General features: G+C 48.4%; 1 protein-coding gene across 2 annotated transcripts in view; it reads right to left on the bottom strand.

Annotated features, from left to right (window-relative positions):
• SYT6 (synaptotagmin 6) overlaps nucleotides 1-20,134 on the bottom strand; it is a 98,964-nt gene that overhangs the window by 47,168 nt on the left and 31,662 nt on the right. Inside the window, exons 2-4 of one of the 2 annotated variants that reach the window (XM_075121903.1) lie at nucleotides 16,687-16,762; nucleotides 8,386-8,633; nucleotides 3,095-3,653 (exon numbers count right to left, since the gene is read on the bottom strand). In XM_075121903.1, coding sequence (XP_074978004.1) covers nucleotides 3,095-3,653; nucleotides 8,386-8,633; nucleotides 16,687-16,704 — 825 coding nt within the window. In that variant the 5' untranslated portion in view covers nucleotides 16,705-16,762. Of the gene's footprint in view, nucleotides 1-3,094; nucleotides 3,654-8,385; nucleotides 8,717-16,686; nucleotides 16,763-20,134 lie in introns of both variants that reach the window. The other variant, XM_048826774.2, reaches the window with a different exon arrangement.

Genomic DNA, 20,134 nt, shown 5'->3' with positions numbered 1-20,134 from the left:
GAAGCCCAGGCCACGGGACCGTTCAGGATTAGCACCAGCAGGGCAGTGCGGAAGGACCCGATCACAGGTCCTGGATTTCTCTGAAACAGGCTGAACTGACATCCAAGAGGAAGTGGGAACAAAGAGGCTCCTGCAGAGCTCTGCCTAGAGAGTATCCCAGCTGCAAACAGCTCAAGTGCAGGGGCCACCTGGGTGCAAATACACCCAATCTCCATGCAGTGTTGCTGGAGGCAGCCAGAGCATGAGGGTCTATCCGGGAGGGGGGGGGAGACAGACTAGTGTAGAGCTTGGAGATCTGGAGTGCCTGCTCTACCATCGACTCCCCGTGTGACCTTGGGAAAGTCACTCAGTCGCTCTGTGCCTCAGCTCCCCCCCTACACATGGGCTGGTGTGACGATAAATGCACTACAGATTACCAGATGCTGTGTCAGTAACTGAGACCCACAGCCACACACTGGTTTGGTATGGCTGCGGGCAGCCCGGGCTCCCAAGGGCCCTGTCTTTGGGAATCCAGCCAAACAAGTCGCTGCTGCCAGCATGTCAGAGTCAGAACTGGCAGTGTGATGGGATGGAGACCAGAGTCAAACAGGAACTGGAACGCCTCACCTATCCCTGGCCTCAGAAACACTTCAGGGGACTGACTGCTTAGTTCAGCTCACTCCATCCTTTCCCACGCAGAACAGTCAAACTCCAGCCCTGGCCACATGCTGGGCTCTCCAGCAATTGCATTAGCAACGTGCAGCTCTCTCCCTTCCCTTGGCACTGCACCTCCCTAGGCAGAGCACAACTAGAGGGCCTCACCAGCCCAGTCTCACCAGGCAGCAGACGGGCAGCACTTGTAGGTCAAGGAGAGCCCTCGCTTGAGGGGAATGCAAGGAAAGGTCAGAACTCAGTGTGATGACAGAGTGATATTGTTGGCAGAAATCAACCGGCAAGATGGGAGTGTGGCCAGCGAGTGAGAGCAATATTGCTAGTGGGCTTGGAGCAGTGCCAACAGGTGTCCTTTAATATTGCTGGCCCCTGTGGAATAGCTACTGCTATGCAAGAGCTCAGTCCCCACGCAGAAAGCGAGAGAGCTGAGAGACCAAATAAGCCTGGGGGAATTCCAGGCAGGATTACACACAGCATTCACTCCGTTTGCCAGTCAGTCGGATATGCTCATCGCCAGGCAGCGTTGGCAGGGCCTTTGCTTTGGGCCACAGGGCTACGGAAATCCCATATTCTGCAGTCTCAGAAATAAGGCTGTGACATAAGACAGAAAAAGAGCAAGTCATTTCCAGACCTACAAATGGTCTGTTGTTAGCCCTCAGGACTAACTATCTCCAAACAGGCACTCCTGGAGGTGATATGGGAAGAGCAGAAATGCAGCAATTCATGTGGTGGTTGACGTACACTTCTAAACTGAGCAGTCAGTGTGGGCAGGTGGTGCCCCCAGCTGGCCATAACCACAGTGTGACCAGTCACAATGGGTCAGAACCACCTCCCCTTCATTCACAAAAGGAATTCAAAACACCCACCAAAACTCGAGTCTCCAGCCTTCACTGCTCCTAAGGGTCCTCCCTCCCTCCGGCCTGCTCAGCTCACACACTAGATCTTCTCTGCAAAGAACCACCCTCATGTCCTTTTATCCCCAAGGGGTAATGAACATTCTTTTCAGTGAGTCAGCACCATAGGTTTTACTTCCCCAGCAGGATCATCACCTGCTGACAGGGCTCGGGGGCGTGCAGCTAACACTGCAGCCTTTTACAGACCCTTGTCCATAATGTGCTGCCCTGTCTCACCATCATCCTTATTGCTGGTACTCCCCCCCCGTGCAGCACAAGGGAGGGAGCTACTGCAACTGCTCCACTGCCAAAGATTGGATGAGGGTAGCACTGCGTGGGTAACTGGTCAGTGTCACACACACACACAGCTCACGTGGCCAGCCCAGCCGCACCAATAGCTAGGGGGCAGTGAGAAGTGACACTGCCAAGCAGCGCTGATTGACTGCTACCCGTCAGACAATCACAGCCCAATGAGACGCCAATTGCGCACTTGGGGCTAAGGGCAGTGTCTGAATGAGGAAGCTGCCACTATTTGTACATTTTATCCCCAGATTCACAGATTTTACGGCCACGAGGGATCATTACGATGCTCTAGTCTGTCCTGCACAGCACACGGAATAGAATTTTACCTAGTGATTAATCCCACAACTTCTGGTTGAACTTTAAAAGAGGTGAAATGATGATGCAACCCTCTAAATGAAAAGCAAACAAAAGTTATGCTTCCAGCTGATCCCTCTGGGCATAGATTTCCAAGGGGCTTCTGAAAGAGGCAGATTAATACTGAATAATAATGGCTGGAGCATCTCTGTTTGAATTTTCCACGCAGAGTCAGCTTGGAGGTTGGAGTTTTTTGCTAATTTGTTTTGTTTAGAGGACTTGAAAATGTTACTTTTCAAAAAGGTAAAAAGAAAAACTCCAGGAAACCTAGCAGTTCCTACATGTTTCCGAAATTATGTTTTCTGATACTGTGGAAACAAGTCACGCAGTAAATAAAGACGATGTAACTTCTCAAAATGGAGGTAAGTGATCTGATGGACCAGGATGTTCCTCCAGAGTAATTTATTAATGTCTATACTATGCACATGGCAGACATTGAGAGCTCTCAGGCTACCATGGACTGAGTACTTGACTCACCACATGTGGGGAACAACACACAGTACTGAACAGGGAGATAACAGCAAGTAGAGCTAGAATGGCATCTGCAATAAATGAGGACCCTGGTAGAGCTGACAGGCCTGCGCACACAACATCCTCCCTCCCCACTATGCCTGCAGTGATTATTGGTTGAGTTTAAACTGTGGGTCTTCAGTGCTAAAAGTACAAGACCCTCTCACTTGTGCTAATCAAGAAACTCCATTAGCTGGCTACTCTAATAAACTCTTATTTACTGGTGTGGGAGGAGAGGACAAAGACACACTCCTGGTGCAGGTGGCTAGAGACACTATCCAGTTTAATGTGCACAGACAGTGCATACAACATTGATGCACAATACCTGCATAGATCTCAACCCATCTGAAGGCCAACATGTCTCCCCTGCAGCAGATACTCACAGTTGTCGCGTACTGAATATCCTTCCAGATGGAGGTTTCCCGGGAAATGTCCGAGGCCTCAAACAGGTTCTCCAAGATAACCTCCCCTATCATGTCATGCCTGGAGAACCTGTCAAAGTCGAAGACACTCAGGTGGAGTTTCCTGCTAGTCAGCTCCTCATAGGGCACAGGGAAGTGGAAGGACTCATCGAAGGTGGGGTTCAGAGTCTTCCTGTGGACTCGCGTCTGGAACTTGCGCTTCCTGTCAGGCAGGAGGTAGATCTTGACGTAGGGGTCTGAGCTGCCACAGAAATCCTTGGCTGGCAGGTCAAAGGCCTTGAGGATCCGCACAATCAGTGTCTCATTCTCATAGTCATATTTGAGGGTGAAGTTTATTTTCCCACAGGTTTTTGCCGCCTCCTTCTTGGGGTCCTCGGAGTCCACAGACTTTTGCTTATAAAGCTCTGGTTTAATCCTGCCAATGCTGGTTGGCTGCTCGGCCTCAAGGGGCAGGTCTGTGCCATAGTCCATGCTGGACACGTGCATCTGCCGAGGCAGGTGCCTCTTGAAGGAAATGTGCCTGCAGGGGAAGAGGACAGTTGTACACTTTGCCTGGCGCATTCACACAGCTCCCTCCCAAGATGAGCCCAAGCAGAGCTGGGAATGGGAGAAAGAGGGGAACAGGTGCTCGTGGTGTCTGTGGGGAACCTCTGAGCTGGTTATGGGCTAGGGGCATTAGGCTCTCTTCCTGGATCTGCAATGGAAACATCCCAGCCTAGCTTGCAGAGGTGCCGCCTCCCATCTCACACACAGAGACGTGCCTGCGACTGAGGAGCCCAGATAACAAGCAGACACCCAGGGTCCTTCCAGTTCTCATTTGTTCTCCTTCCATGCCCCTGTGACACAAATGAGAGCAAATACTCTGTGTCCAAGCCAGAGCCCATAGGCCGGGGAGACTCTGCAGCTCTCTCGCCCTTTTCCATTGCCAGACCCTGGCACTAAACTTCCTTCCCCTCAGAATTCACAGAACTGTGAAAGCCAGGCAAGCAGAGGCAGGACTAGCTAAGATGGCTGCCTTCGGGCCCCTGCTGCACCCAGACCTCCCCAACAGATGCCAATCGGGTAGTGGGTCCTCATCTCGCGTGGAAGCTGCTCCAGCCCCAGGGGACCTCAGCATTAAAAGCATTTCATGCTACTTCAGATACATTTTTCATGTTTCCCTCTGACAGGAAGGGGCTCAGAGAGGCCCTGCTGATTTCCCAGTACAGGTTCTCTGTGCTCTAGCAGGATGCTGCTGTTGTTATTCACTTTAATGGTCTCTGCAGGGCTGCAGAATCTCCCCCTGCGTGAGCTGAGTGGCTCCTCTCAGTTCTTCCTTTTGCTCTGTAGCTAAAAACTGAGAACTCAAGGAGCCCCCATTCCCTGCCTGATCACCCATAACCTGCCTCACTCCCAAAGCTGGGCCTGCACCACACAGTGCTGAGCCTGCCAGTTGCCCGGTGGGGTGTGAGAGGCCATGTGAAAGCATGGCAGGATCCCCTGGGGCAGCAGCCTAGGTACTGCTGAATCATTGGGGCAGGTACAGCTCATTAGACTTTCCCCGAATACAAGGGGAGGGGGCAGCACCCCTCTGGCAGAGGACTCTAGGGCCTGGGGACTGTGGAGCATCCAAGAGAGGGGAGAAGGCTGACACTGGGGGTCATGTAGCTTGGCTTTGGAATTACCCTTCCTTAATATAGCAGGCCCCGAGGAAGATGAACTCAAACTGGAAGCGGTACCAAGAAGGGCTACTAGATGACAAGGAGGATGGAGAGCTTGGCGGGTTTAGCCTAGCAACACAACGGCTGTCAGGGATGCGACTGCTGCCTGTAAGCACATCGGGGTAAACACCAGGGAGGGAGAGGCGCTGTTTAAGTGAAGGACGGTGTGGGCACAAGAACTAATGGCAATGAACTGGCCATGAATACATTTAGACTGGAAATGAGAAGCTGGTTCCTACCCATCAAAGGAGGGAGGCTCTGGAACAGCCTCCCAATAGGAGCAGTGGGGCCAACCAGCTAACCAGCTTTACGACGGCTGTTAGCGATGCATTTATGAACAGGGTTATGTGACAGGGCTGCCTGTGAGAGCAGGGAACTGGACTCAGGAGGGCTAGGGGGAGTTTTGACTTGGCAGTGAGTGTGTCGTGGTTGTGTGGAGCTGGATGGGGATCTCACCAGGCACTAGGAGGGTACAGAATGAAAATGTGCGTGCCTGGCATTCAGCTAGCACAGGAAGGAGCGATTTGGAAATAAATCCAAGAACAATCCCTGCTCCAGCACTTGTCTCTACCCTACCTGCAGCCTCAACACCCACAGCAGCTGGACCTGCTACAGAGACGTCTCATGTGCCTGATTTGATCATTCAGACCCATCCACATGCATTAATTAGGGATTCAAGAGGATACTCAGCTATGCAATACTCAGTACAGGGAAGCAGCCCCAGGGCAGCGAATCAAACAAAGGAGGGCAGCGTTAGCAGCTTGATCTCTGGTTTTGATGTGGCACTTAGGGGCCAGAAATGATGTGACAGGACGATGATTAAAGTGCACAAAAGAAACAGGGCTGCTACCCAGGGGGCCTTCTCCACTATGCAAATCTTGGAGCCCAGGTGAATTTTGAGTGTGTTACCACAAAGGCCAACGTGCTGTGTCTCTTTCTTGGAGGTTTGTACATGATTTTTTCCATGCAGTTTTGTACCTCCGTACATCTGAGGAAGGTGCAAGAGGGAGATGAGTGACGATAACACATCCGCACCATTATCCCAAATACCCCTCTGTAACTCAGGGTGCAGTGAAATGTTTGCCAGTGGAGTCTGACACAAATTCCTGTTTAATTTTTTTCTCTGTTGCATCTTGGGGGTGAATTTAATGATGCAAGTGACTATGAAAAACTAGCAGGGCTGGCATACCGTCGGCAGGCCCCGGCAAGCTGTCCCCACACACACAGCCTGACCCAGCTTTTACCCTCTCTTGTGCATGAAAGGTGCTGGAGAGGCAGAGCGTGTGTGTGTTTGTGTGTGCACAGAGAGGGGGGTCTGGGCATGTGTGCAGTGTTTGTGTGTGTGTGTGTGCACATGCTGCACGTGTGTCATGTGTCCATGTGACTGAGCTGCCCGAAAAGCAATGCAATGGTCACAGACAAAGCCTGGCATAATTCCAGCTGTCACAAGCTGAGCTTTAGTTCCCCTTCAAACGGGAGACTGAGATGTGTGTCTTGTATGCTGGGCGCCAATGCAAGCAGAGTTCTGAGCAACAGCTGCCTGCACAGTGGTGCTGCCCACCTCACTGGGGTTGTGGCCAGCACTTCAGCCAGAAGCATGGACTCAGCTCCCTGCCCTTGTTTCCCAGACTCTGGACACAGGGAGAATTTTTGGATTCTCCCCCAGACTAGCCATCCAAGGCCCATGCATCTCACCTCTAATGTTAATGACTCTCATGCACAGGCCTTTGGGCTGCGGCTGGGGCAGCAATGAGCCATTGATCAGGGGCACTGGCATGCAGCTACTCCTACGCCTGGCCAGCAAGTGATACTTCAATTCTGTTTATCCAGTGAGTCCTGCTGTGAGCCAGAGAAGCAAGAAGAGAGCAAAGGGGTCTAATTCTATCTGACAATATACCAATCCTTCCCTCGCCCTGTCTGTGCTGTCACAAAATTAAAGTGGCCACAAGCATATTGACAGCTTGACACAATGAGGGCAAGTCACAGTAACAGGGTTTGAATCTTTTACTTTTAATCAAGAGCCTATCCTAAGATTAATACGACAGCTGGTTCAAAACCAAACAAATCTTTGGCAAACGCTCCAGCATGGGGATGGGTGTATTTCCTCCACCCCCCTCGGTACATCTCCCCTCAGGCTCAGACATAGTTCTTACATATTGAACAACAAATAATTATTAAGAACACACCCAAGGCAAGCCAGTTGCCGGAAACTAGAGGTACGTGTTATCACACATTCTCAATAATCAAACAGCATTGAGCCCAGGGTATAACTACCCTGTTGGGTGTAAGTTAGACACGTACACATATCTAGGGTCGCTAGTGTAGAGTGATATAATATCTGATTCCTTGTGAGTTAGTTAATAACCGTTTTGGAAAGTCTGACTTCCCATTGCTGAGCTCCAGGACTGATCAGATGGGATGAATCATCCAGGCTAAACTTGAACATGAAGAACGCCCCCGTTACACATCATGGGGATTCTTTCAGGGGCCCATGGAGCCCCTCTGGTTTAGGCACAGAAGCCAAGAAGCTGCAGGCTGTACTCTAGCTTTTAGGGCTTCTCTCTAGCGCCAGGCAGACATTAGAAACAATAAAAGAAAAGGAGGACTTGTGGCACCTTAGAGACTAACAAAATTTGAGCATAAACTTTTGTGAGCTACAGCTCACTTCATGAATGCATCCGATGAAGTGAGCTGTAGCTCACGAAAGCTTATGCTCAAATAAATTTGTTAGTCTCTAAGGTGCCACAAGTACTCCTTTTCTTTTTGCGGATACAGACTAACACAGCTGCTACTCTGAAACTAGAAACAATGGTTCGCTTTTGTTGGCAGCTCAGTGCCACTTACTACTGAACTTCCAGAGACAGCGTTTCTCCCCTATGGAAAGGCACCACCTGGTAAATTTAGTTGAAGTCATTCCCAAGGAGTAGTGCAGTGGGAGCGGTCTTGGGGAACATGGGCTGGGACATACATGAGGGATATAGAACCTAACAGCCTCTGCCCACAGACCATGTCAATGGATACCAACAGCATCTCTAATCCTCTCTTGGTTTGCTGGCCAGGCTCCATTCTTCTTCAGCCTGTGCTCAGGATTACTGTACCTTCTGTAAATTCAGGGAACAACATCTCCCTGAGAAACCCAACCTCCCCCCAACAGTTGCTAACTCCATCCTTGACCACCTCCTGGAAGAGTAGGCAAATAGTCTTTGACCAATGGCCAACAACGCAGCTCCACCTCCAGCCACCAGGAGGTGCTGTATTAACAAGGAAACTTACATCTCTTCTATGTATGGGGCAAAACTGTCTCTTCTTGCAGGCTCATGCTAGTAAGAATCCAACCGAAGCCTGAACTTACGCCTCTTGCTTTAAGTGCCAGCAGTCGCCAAGGTGTGGGGTGTCTGGGAAGGCCTGCAGATCAGCCCAGGTATTGCACAGCTTCTTAAATGCAAGGCTCTCAGAATGTAAATGGAAAAGCCATTTCAGCCAAGCTCGTGGAGCCAATCTGCACAGACCCACGCGGTCTCCATGCTGCACGGAGCACAGCACTGCACTCACCTGGTGGACGATGCTGGCTCTGTTGTTTGCCTCTGTAGCCGAGCGTGCCGCATGATATGGTCTTTCATGGACATCTGGACCTCGGCTGGGATATCCGGCGAGGTGTGGCTGATCTTCACAGCTGCCTCCAGGAAGCCAAGCGTGCCTGTGTCCTTTAGCTTGTCTGCCATGGTCTCCTGGTTGCAGGCCGCCTCGCTCTGGGAGACGTTAGAAGAAATGGCCTTGTTCCTCCAGGGCACCCAGCACAGCTTCCAAAAGAGAAAGAGAAAAACTGCCACCAAGGCGAGGCCACACACACTAACTATCACTGCAAGGAGGCTGATGGAGAGCTCTAAGGGCAGGAGAGGTGAGGGTGACACACAGGAAGGGAGCAGGAGGGGCAGGGAGGGAGAAGAGAAAAGAAAAGAAAAGAAAAGATGGCTGTGAGAAAGCTGTAAGGTAAAATGAGAAGATGGTCCAAGCTGGCTTGTCTTGTCTCTACACCGGGCCCTGCAGTTCTGTGCGTGACCGCTGAACACGCACAGGTCCCCTGTCAAGCGCTGGACTCAGACAGACTGAGTCAGCAGAAGGGGCAGGGACGAGAAGGAGCAGGGGCTGCAAGGCTACCAGGCAATAGCGATCTCTGCTGTGAATGGTTCAGAACGCTCAGATTCAGGGGTAAAACTACATTTGATCTGGCTCATTGGCACTGTCAGATATTGAGTTTGCACTTGGGTTTGTGTCCCTAGCAGGCCGCTTAGCCGCAAGCCTGACTGCAGAACTGCGGTGGGACCGAGCTTTAATAAACCACCCTGGAGACGCACCTTTCTGCTGTTATGGCAGAACGTGCCTTCTCCTGCAAAACAGGGGCTTTCTGATGTGCTATTAAAAACCCACTGCCATGACTCTCAAAGGCAGGCTGGTTATTGGCCTATTAAAGTGCACCTTCCATCCAGTTGTGCTCATGGAGAATACAAAACCACAGGCTGCTGACACAGTGAAATCAAATAGAGAGGGAGGTTTTATAGCAGGCAGTACATGTTCTCCCCTGCATTAAATAAAACAGACAAACCCAAAGTGAAAGCTGACACTGTCCTCTGGCTGCTTGGTCATTTTCCCTTATATGGTGTAGGTTTCAGGTTTTAAATCTCTTCTCTGGAGAGGAAAGAGGGTTCATAGCAATAGTGGAAGAATCATGAAACAAATAAAGAGCATGCACATGACATGGTGTTTAATAGGATCCACAATATCTCAGAACAGGATAGGACAGTTTATTTTTACATCACTTTTTGCAGCATATTAATGGACAAATCACTGATATAACATCGTAGGAAGATTCCTCCCCATAGCCTAGATTCTGGCACTTTGGCATATATGAAGAAGAGACGGCCCACTCAGCATCGACGTGTGCCCTGGGACTTTGGGAGCTGAGGTAGGTCTGTGCACAGAGTTGCAAATAACCGTTTTGGTAGTTTGGGATTTGAGTACACAACTGCAGATTTGTTCCCCTGCCTAGCTGTGCAGCTTAGTGACCATTAAAGCTATATTCCAGGATCTAGCCAAGACTCTCAGGTGCAAAATGGGTAACAGAAAAACAGGCAAAAAGGGAAAAATCTCAGTGTTCCAAAATGTGGTCCGAAGTGAAACTGTGCCCCCTGTTGTCCTGTGTCCGTGCAGACAGTTGGGCCATGGGTTGACATGCAGAAAATAAAGCTCACACCATCAGTACCCAAAGCTCTCAAGAACCTGGGTTGCCACAGTTTTGTTAAAAGAAAAGGAGGACTTGTGGTACCTTAGAGACTAACAAATTTATTTGAGCATAAGCTTTCATGAGCTACAGCTCACTTCATCCGATGCATTCAGTGGAAAATACAGTGGGAAGATTTATATACATACAGAACATGAAACAATGGGTGTTACCATACACACTGTAATGAGAGTGATCAGGTAAGGTGAGCTATTACCAGCAGGAGGGAGGGTGGAGGGGAAGAGGGGACCTTTTGTACTGATAATCAAGGTGGGCCATTTCCAGCAGTTGATAAGAACGTCTGAGGAACATCTATATCACATTGGTAGATGTGCAGTGTATTTTCCACTGAATGCATCCAGTGAAGTGAGCTGTAGCTCACAAAAGCTTATGCTCAAATAAATTAGTTAGTCTCTAAGGTGCCACAAGTACTCCTTTTCTTTTTGCGGATACAGACTAACACGGCTGCTACTCTGAAACCTATGCCTACCTACATGCCTCCAGCTTTCATCCAGACCACACCACATGATCCATTGTCTACAGCCAAGCTCTACGATACAACCGCATTTGCGCCAAACCCTCAGACAGAGACAAACACCTACAAGATCTCTATCAAACATTCTTACAACTACAATACCCACCTGCTGAAGTGAAGAAACAGATTGACAGAGCCAGAAGAGTTCCCAGAAGTCACCTACTACCGGACAGGCCCAACAAAGAAAATAACAGAACACCACTAGCCATCACCTTCAGCCCCCAACTAAAACCTTTCCAGCGCATCATCAAGTATCTACAACCTATCCTGAAGGACGACCCATCGCTCTCACAGATCTTGGGAGACAGGCCAGTCCTTGCTTACAGACAGCCCCCCAACCTGAAGCAAATACTCACCAGCAACCACACACCACACAACAGAACCACTAACCCAGGAACCTATCCTTGCAACAAAGCCCGTTGCCAACTGTGTTCACATCTATTCAGGGGACACCATCATAGGGCCTAATCACATCAGGCACACTATCAGAAGCTTGTTCACCTGCACATCTACCAATGTGATATACGCCATCATGTGCCAGCAATGCCCCTCTGCCACGTACATTGGCCAAACTAGACAGTCTCTACGTAAAAGAATAAATGGACACAAATCGGACGTCAAGAATTATAACATTCAAAAACCAGTGGGAGAACACTTCAACCTCTTCGGTCAGTAGATTACAGATCTAAAAGTGGCAATTCTTCAACAAAAAAACTTCAGAAACAGACTCCAATGAGAGACTGCTGAATTGGAATTAATTTGCAAACTGGATATAATTAACTTAGGCTTAAATAAAGACTGGGAGTAGATGGGTCATTACACAAAGTAAAACTATTTCCCCCTGTGTATTCCCCTCCCCACACTGTTCCTCAGACGTTCTTGTCAACTGCTGGAAATTGATAACCTTGATTATCACTACAAAAGGTTTTATTCCCCCCCCCGCTCTCCTGCTGGTAATAGCTCACCTTACCTGATCACTCTCATTACAGTGTGATGGTAATACCCATTGTTTCATGTTCTCTGTGTATATAAATCTCCCCACTGTATTTTCCACTGAATGCATCGGATGAAGTGAGCTGTAGCTCACGAAAGCTTATGCTCAAATAAATTTGTTAGTCTCTAAGGTGCCACAAGTACTCCTTTTCTTTTTGCGGATACAGACTAACACGGCTGCTACTCTGAAACCTGTCAGTATTGTTAAGGTATTTACAGAACTAAAATTAACACTTGCTGAATACCACAAACCCAATCAAGCCATCGAGATACTCGAAGGAATATAACAGAAGCATCTGCTGGACGTTCAAACCATCTGGTGTGAAGTGGAACTAACGAGACCCACTGGGTACCTGCCTACTTTCCCCACACTGCACTGCGGGGCAGACTCTGAGCTCCTTGCCCAGTTCTCTCGAACCATACCTGTGTGAGGAGTGCCAGGCCTCTGCTCTACCAAAGGGGCCAGCACAATGGAGCTCAAACCAGCTCCAGGAAGCAAAGAGACAGAGGCATTCATTGGTTGGAACAGCCCTTGAGAGAGCAACCATAACTGTGGCCACCCCTGGGCAGGACTCTCCCGCTCTCCCAGGACAGGTGTTGAGGGAAGAGAAGGAATGATGGAAAGAGGGAGAGACGGACTGGGACGGATAATGACAAGAACAGGTAAAGAGACACCCTAGGAGGAGGGCAGGTGAGTACAATGTCTCAGGGAAGGAGCAGAGTATACAGAGGTTGTAACAATAAACAGGAGAGTTGCACAGAATAAAGAGACGTGAGGACAGGACACAGAGAGCAGCTGGATGGGAGAGCTGGGGCTGATCAGAACCCTCCCTGCCTACAGTCCCAGTTCAGGGTTTTATTTTCTGCTACCGCTGGGCTTGTCACACACAATGGAGAATCCGGAGAGTGTGCTGTTTTCAAACCAGCCTTTTTATTGCTGGTTGAGATTGAAGTGCATTGGTAGAAATTTATTTATTTGCTATTTATTTGCTATTTTTTACAATTGGCATAAATGTGTATGAGTGTACAATACCTGTTTGCACTATGCCTAAATCTAGATAATGCCAACCACTTCTCACTTTCATGAGCTCTAAAAGGTTCTTAATTCACCCCAAAACTGCAATTTAAAAATAAATCACTCCAAACCTGTTATTGGGCAGCTGAGCCTTTATCAGACAATCCAGGCAACTTGCATCTGTTCTTCATTGCAGCTGTTATAGAAATAAGCCTTGAAATATATCTCACCATAAAATACAAGGTCTTTCCATGAGTTCTATTCCCTTTGATTCTATGTTTTACTTTAGATCTAGCCATAATTAGATCTTTGATGTTAAAGGCTAGAAAAAAAATCTATAAAAAATGAAGGGGGTTTAAATGTTCATATTGACAAAACACCTGAATCTAAAAATGAAATAAAGAAAATCACTTTGTTGGCATAATGAGGGAACCTGTTCATATTGTTAGCTGTCGCTGGCTTGCTATTTGGGAACACAACTGCTATTGGATCTACATGATTTTTAACATCAGTTGAAATAAACAAACAATTCTCAAACAAGTGTCATATATACACAATGTGACATCTGGATATCAATAAGCTAGCGCCACTGAGGTAAAGAAACCTCTTCAGGAGATACAGTTTTTTGTGGTTCCCAGTGTTCCATGTATCTTAATTGTATTAACACCTAGGAGCTGCATCCCAATTGCATTAACTATCTAGGTTGCAGGCTGTCTAGGAGAGCTGGGGAAAGCTTCTTTGCTACCTACAGGTTAATTGCCTTGAAGGAGGCATGTAAAAGCTGCCAGTGAGTGAAGGAGCAGGACGTGGAGAGAATAAGCACCCACCTCCCACCTCTCTGAATACTGGAAACCTCCTGCACTCAGCTACTCTCCTTCGGCAGCCCCATGAACAGTCCATGTCTGAGTCAGATTGTACAGATTATCTTATTCAAGCCACTGCAACCAGAGCCTCGGGAGAAAGGGCATGTCATGGGCTGGTGAGTGAATGGGTTTAGTCTCATTTAATAATAAACAGAATTGCAAGACAGATGGCGGAGCTTCCTAGGAGACTTGGCTAATTGTGTTCTCAACATCACAGAGTTCCGAGACACCGATCTACTGTATTTTGAGCTAAGTCCTAGAATTTTTCTCAGGGTTCTCAGTGTCAAACACAGTTCTGTACGAGGGATAGCTCAGTGGTTTGAGCTTTGGCCTGCTAAACTCAGGGTTGTGAGTTCAATCCTTGAGGGGGCCATTTAGGGATATGGGGCAAAAATTGGGGATTGGTCCTGCTTTGAGCAGGGGGTTGGACTAGATGACCTCCTGAGGACCCTTCCAACCCTAATATTCTATGAAAACATAAGGAGTTGGGTTGTTTGAAAATGTGTCTTTGTTGCTCCTTTTCTGGCACTTTCCTTTGCAAATGGTTTTTGAAATGAAGAAATAGTTTCCACTACAGTTCCTTCAAATCCTTGTCAGAAGTCTCTAGCCCTAAGCCTGGAGATATAGATATGAACACACAGTATATTAGCATCAACAACACGAAGTTACCATGTGGTGCATCCCCTGAAAGCATCTTTATCCTTATTATTATTCCTATGATTAGCAACAAAAATAAGGACATTTGTTGCTGGCCCTGAGCTAAGGCCCTGAGGCTGAATGAGAAGTATCCATATCACCCTGCAAGGGGACAGCAGAAATGAGAGAGCAAATCCTCAGACAGTTCAGCTGTCTGACAGGAAGTTTTAAAAGGAAAAGAGTTACAAAATGCAACAGCCCAGCCTGGCTGCATCAGGACAAAGCTGCTTTTTGGATTTACCATCAGGAAACCCAAAATAATAATAATCATAATTCCTCCCCTTAATGTGCATTCCCTCCTTTTGATTATTTAAACTACCTACAGTGCATGATGCTATAAGGGAAATAAGCAGAGCTGCAATGCAGAATCTATCACTGATAGAAGTGGTTGTGTTGCAGGAAACTTCTCCTAAGACATTTCTTTCATGCCATGGAATTATGTAGGACTCACAAATCTGCTAACACACCATAGCTGTTAATGAAAAGTTTCAGAAATAATGAATCATCAACTCTGAAAACTTGTTGCCTATTTGAGATGGCTCCACACGTCTCCTTGCTGAGCTGGCATTCACAAGATTTGACAGGATTTAGAGATGCTTTTATGCATGAGCTCCGAAATCCTTCCTCTGGCAGCTCACCTAAAACAAAGGAGGATGGGACCAGGAGTTTACAGATGGTGTTAAAAAAAGAGCCGGCCTCAGAAAAACATCAGCTTGCTTGAAGATGACATTGGATTATCTGAGAACAGATTTAACAAACAAATATTAATTTGATGGAGTTGGACCATAATTAATGTGCTTTGGTTTTGAGAAGGGGTGAGGGGATGTTCACTGGCTGGAGGAGGCCAGGTGGTACAGAGGAAGCTGCTGCTAAATGAGTTTTTCTCACTGTTTATGCAGTAGGAGGAACAGTTAAAACATCAAAGAAACTGAGTCAATTTTGTCTCATCCTGACACTAAGAAAAACAATGAATCAGACGAGTCCTCTGAGCCAATGAAGAGTCTGGATCAGCTCATCACCGAAACACCACTGTGCGCTCTTGTTTTCCTGCAGAAGTAGCTGTCACTTTAACAGAGCAGCGTGGGAGACAGTGGCCAGAGGGGTGCAGCTCAGGAGCGGCGCATGTTGTGTGAAGGCAGCTGGAGCCACCCTAGGAAGCTCTGGGTCCCTTTTGCTCCCTCTGTCCGATGGACACAGCACACTCAGAATCCTGCTGGGACTGGTGCACAGAGCTCCCTGTAGGCCCCTTGCATGCAGGGTCGCTGCAGTAGCTGGCCCCCTCTTTCTGCCCGGTTTCTGTACAGGTGCTAAGAAGCTCTAGCTACGCTGCAGAACCACCGTCAAGCTGCCAGATGCCCCCAGCTGCCTGCACTAGCGACTGATCTCAGAGGGCGCGGTCTGTCTCCCCTAAGTCACTTCCCAGCCAGACCCACACCAAACCAGCATCATGAATCAGGCATTGCTCTTTGCAGAGAGTGGCATAGCTCCCTGGGGTCTGCTGCCGAGGAGGCAGCCCAAGTGAAGCAGCTCACAGGATAGCCCCACAGTGTCAGTGGGCTGGCACCCCGATACAAAAGTCAGTGCAAACTGCTCCTCCAACGCCTTGCCAAGTGGCCTCTGTGTCACCTACCTGCTCCCATGTGCAGCCAGTGACCCTGCTGGGAAGTACCTGTGGCCGGCTGGCTCCCCTTACAAGCAATGTCCCTGGCTCCTGATCCAGGGCTGCTCATGGCTGCTGAGAAGGTGTCACATCCACATGCCATCCCCCAGCCAGAGGCTGCCACTGACGCCAGGCCTGACCTTGGTTGCAGCACGCAGTCCTGGAATGGGAACGCTGGTTTGGAGACCTTGGCAGACTCAGAGCTTAGCCACTCTGGTGGCCGATGCAAGTAAAAAACAAGGAGGAGGAGATGGCCTCCAAAAAGCCAAGGAAACAGCAGCAAGTCCAGAGCCCCAGAGCATTCTCTCCTTCCTGAGAAATGGAGCACATGATCAGCTGCTGCCTCAGCATGACAACACGGCGCCTGGCACAGTCAGAAGCAGGGGTGACTGGGAGAGCCGCGCAAGGGCCATGTCATGGGCTCACCGTACAGGGGGGCAGGAACCTGGCTTAGAAGTCTGGGCATCTGAGAGCAGGCCATCCTCAGGGTCTCTACTTGGCAACCGCAACTTCCAGCCTCAGCGACACTGGGATAATGTTTGGTTGGAGACTCACACACTGAAATGTCCAGTAAAGAAATCTCTTTGTCATGGAAACAGCCTATAGAATTTAATGAGTTTAAACCAATAGAGCCCTAGAGGAATGTAACAGGGTTCTAGAGAAATGGTGCTAGAATCGTTCAAACTGAACTGAGAATGATCTCTCTTCTCTAGTTATCTGTAGCTGTCTAGAGAATTACATTCCTGTGATTGATTTGTCTAGTAAACCCTGCAGGATTTACTCAAAAGGAAGAAAACCAACCAACCAACCAACCTGTGGGAAGGTTTCCATTCTCTATTCCATCTTGTGGGTCTTTTCCAGGAGGGGTGCCCAGGAGATGGGATGGACCCTGTGGGCAGACAGGACAGTTTGGAGATTTCCACCTTCAATCTAAAAGCAAGTCTGTGCTATTTGCAGAGGCAAAGGGAGAGCCTTTGTTGGGCTTGTCAAAGCCCTTCCTGCCCCCCTCCCTCCAGACCCCCTGCCCAGGCCCAATGCCTTCTGAAGACCCTGAAAGCAGCTCATCAATAAATGGTCCGTTTTGTTTCACCTTGAAAACATGTTAGGAGAATATGGTGTGATTAAAATGCAGTTTTTATGTCCCTGGTGATTTTATGCTCCCCAGGCTTGAGTTACCAATGGAGATAATTAGCAGAGTCCAAACAGAAAACGAATTAACGCTCCAGACAAAGCCCCAATTACACCAGTCTATTCACCGCAAGACAATGCTGGGCTAATTACGGCAACCCTTACTTTTATTACTTTGAAGTAGCTTTCACCATCATTAAGATTCATAGATGATTCTTAGTCTAATGTGAAGAGTTCTACTGACTATATCACTAGCTATAATTTAGCTTTTTACCCAACCCTCCCCGAGAGAGAAAAGAAAATAAATTTGGTAGCTCACACAACATTGTAGCATCTCTGGGTCATTCTAGCCACGTGGGAAACTGTCATTGTGTACTGTGGAATGCCTGCATGCCTCCCAGGGAACTGTGGGATGCCTACCAACTGTGCAACACGCTTTTGCCATGCAACTGGACTCTGTGTGGACAGAATGCGCTGAGTGGGATGCACGCTGCAGAAACAGTTTTGTTGGTGGCACTACACTGACCGAGCTTGTGACAGTACAACTTTCTAGCTGGCCTGGACTCTGTGTGTTGAGAGAGAGAGAGAGAGAGAGAGAGAGAGAGAGCGCATCTCTCTTGGGAACGCTTCTCGCCTGGTAACATTGCAAATGGCCTAGTGAGAGATGAAAAGTCTTGGCACCAGGAGCAGGTGTGGCTGTTGCATTCCCAGCTAAGATTTTCTTTCAGATGAAGAACTGGCTCGGAGCTCTACTGGGATGTGACAGCCACCTGCTGAGGAACACCAAACTCCACAGTTTCATTACAGGAGAGTAGGAAAAGTGAGAATATCTCAGGTGGCTCCTTTTAAGAAATAACCTCAGAGCCCTTTGTCTTGATGTGATTCCGAAGCATTTGGATACTTTCAAGTCAGTGAGACTGATCGATAAAAGTAGTTTGTATAAGACAGCACCTTCCCAGCTCTGCAAAGACGTTATCTAATTAGTCTTCACAAAAACCTGTCAAGTGATCTTGGACAGCACAAGTCATTACAAAAACCTTACAAAGCAATACGGCAGAGTCTTGGCTGCACTGTGCCCACTGTCCCTGGGGAAGGATGCTAGTACAGCAAGCCAGCCACCCCCCCTACCGACACGGCAGGGCCTGGCGGAGTCCTGTGAGGGCCCCTCTGTCATTCAGCACCTCTCTGTTACAATAGCAGCTATGAAGATGTATGGGTCTATCTCTAGAGCTTTTGGCAATCAGACTGTGGGTTTTTGTCAGATTACTATGAGAGCATATGGCTAGGGGAGAGGCAAAGACGCTCTGCTGCTATGGCAGCCCATGTGGGACACACACCAACTGGCAATTTAATTATTTTTCCACCAAGCACCACCAGCTGGGCTTTGCTATCTGTGCACAGGGAGCTGCTTGGAATCTCAGGCACAAATGGGTTAATGAAAGAGAAGAGCTCACCTTGAATTTATCCATTAAGCCTCAGCTATACACAGACATTGGCCATTGGAGCTCTGCCTTGTGACCTGTGCAGAGACACCCAAGGAAGCAGGGAAAATATGGGACAGAAGCATAATGTTAACAAGAGGAAAAGAAGAGCACCCCAAGGAACAGCAATCACAGACCACCTGGGTAATAGGGAGTGGGTCCTGCGGAAGCAGGAACCCAGCTTGGACTAAGCTCTGGAAGGCTCAGAGAGGGGGATGAAAGCAATGCGAAATGAAGACCTCTTTTTACCAGGGCATTTAAGAAGAAAATCTGATCACCTTTGACCCCCTTATGACTGCGGACTCCCAGCTTCAGGCCCGCATAGGGCCCAATCAGGGTGAGAAGTATCCCCCACCTTCTCTCTAATGTTGGCATCAGAGTCAGGTGCCAGTCAACCAGCTGATAGTTTTGTGGCTGTGTCCTTGGGCTACTTGTTTCCATTTGGGTGGTGTCCTAGGCTTCAAATTTAATAATTTTATTAAGGTAATGTTGAAGTAAAAAGAAAACCGTACAGAGTTTAGGCATAGAAGTTACTGGTTATCAGGGAATACGGTACAGATTATCAAGGGGTGCGAAATTCGGTTTAGGAGCGGGTGGCGTAAGGAATAAATAATCTGCAATCTCCCCGATTGGGGGTAAAAGTTTAACAGGTCAAAGTACAGACATTGAGCTATGGGGATATGTTGTCCATATAATGGCTATGTTCAGGTGTGGAGTATAATGAGCAGATACGATGATGAGGATGGATCTACCCTCATTTGGTGGGATTTAATGTTCAGTGAGTTTATGATTCCCGTTCATATGGTCCAATGGAAAAAGTCTCTCAGTCCTTTTCCCATAGTTGATGCACGATGTCGTACTGGCTCACACCTCCTGGTACTGCTGGTGGCCGGTGATGTGTTCGATGTAGATGTCCCTGGACCATCGGATGGTGTCTGAGACCATGAGGCACCGCATGAGCTGTGCGTAGCATCGACCGATCCCACAGGTCTGCAGCACAAGCTCGTTGCAGGGGTCCGACGATCAGGGCATCCATCTGCACCTCGTAGCCCTTCGCTCTCAGGGTGTTGGCCGGGGGGGGCGTATTTTTCCAGCTTTTTAATGCTTCTAATTCTAATTAACTGGCCATGTTCTCTTGGTGTCTGCAAGCTACGAAAATATCTCCTGAAACATTCTTGAACTAGAAAGGTTATTTGCATCTGTTGCTTCCAAGTCTAACTGCAGCTGGTTTGCTTTTCACAAGCCATCAAACAGGCTGGATGCCTGATGTGAATGTGTTGTTAAGCACCAAAACTGTGCTCCTGTAGAAACAAGCCCCCATCAGGTAGAGGCGAGGGGCACAACTGATGGGGAGATATTTCATTAAGTTCTCGGCAGCAAAACAGGTCAGAAAACAATTAGGAACCGGACAGAGCTTTATCCTCCTTCAGACATTCTTCCATCTTGTGTGCTGTAATAAGGAATGCAAAGCAGCCTCTCTCTGAATGGAGCCTCCATGTAGCAGCCACTCAGCCAGCAAATGGCATTCAATGCGAACTGAGATTTGGCCCCACAAGTCCCCAGGTTCTGAGCTGGGTGTACTTGGTTTTCAGAACAGCTTCTGTTCAACCAGTAACTTGAATGACAAGAGCAAATGTCACCAGTCACTGTAT

This window comes from Caretta caretta, chromosome 21 (assembly GCF_965140235.1).
Source record: "Caretta caretta isolate rCarCar2 chromosome 21, rCarCar1.hap1, whole genome shotgun sequence".
Taxonomy (NCBI): Eukaryota; Metazoa; Chordata; order Testudines; family Cheloniidae; genus Caretta; species Caretta caretta.
Note: the sequence above shows the minus strand (reverse complement) of the source record. Positions and strands in the feature narration are given on the sequence as shown.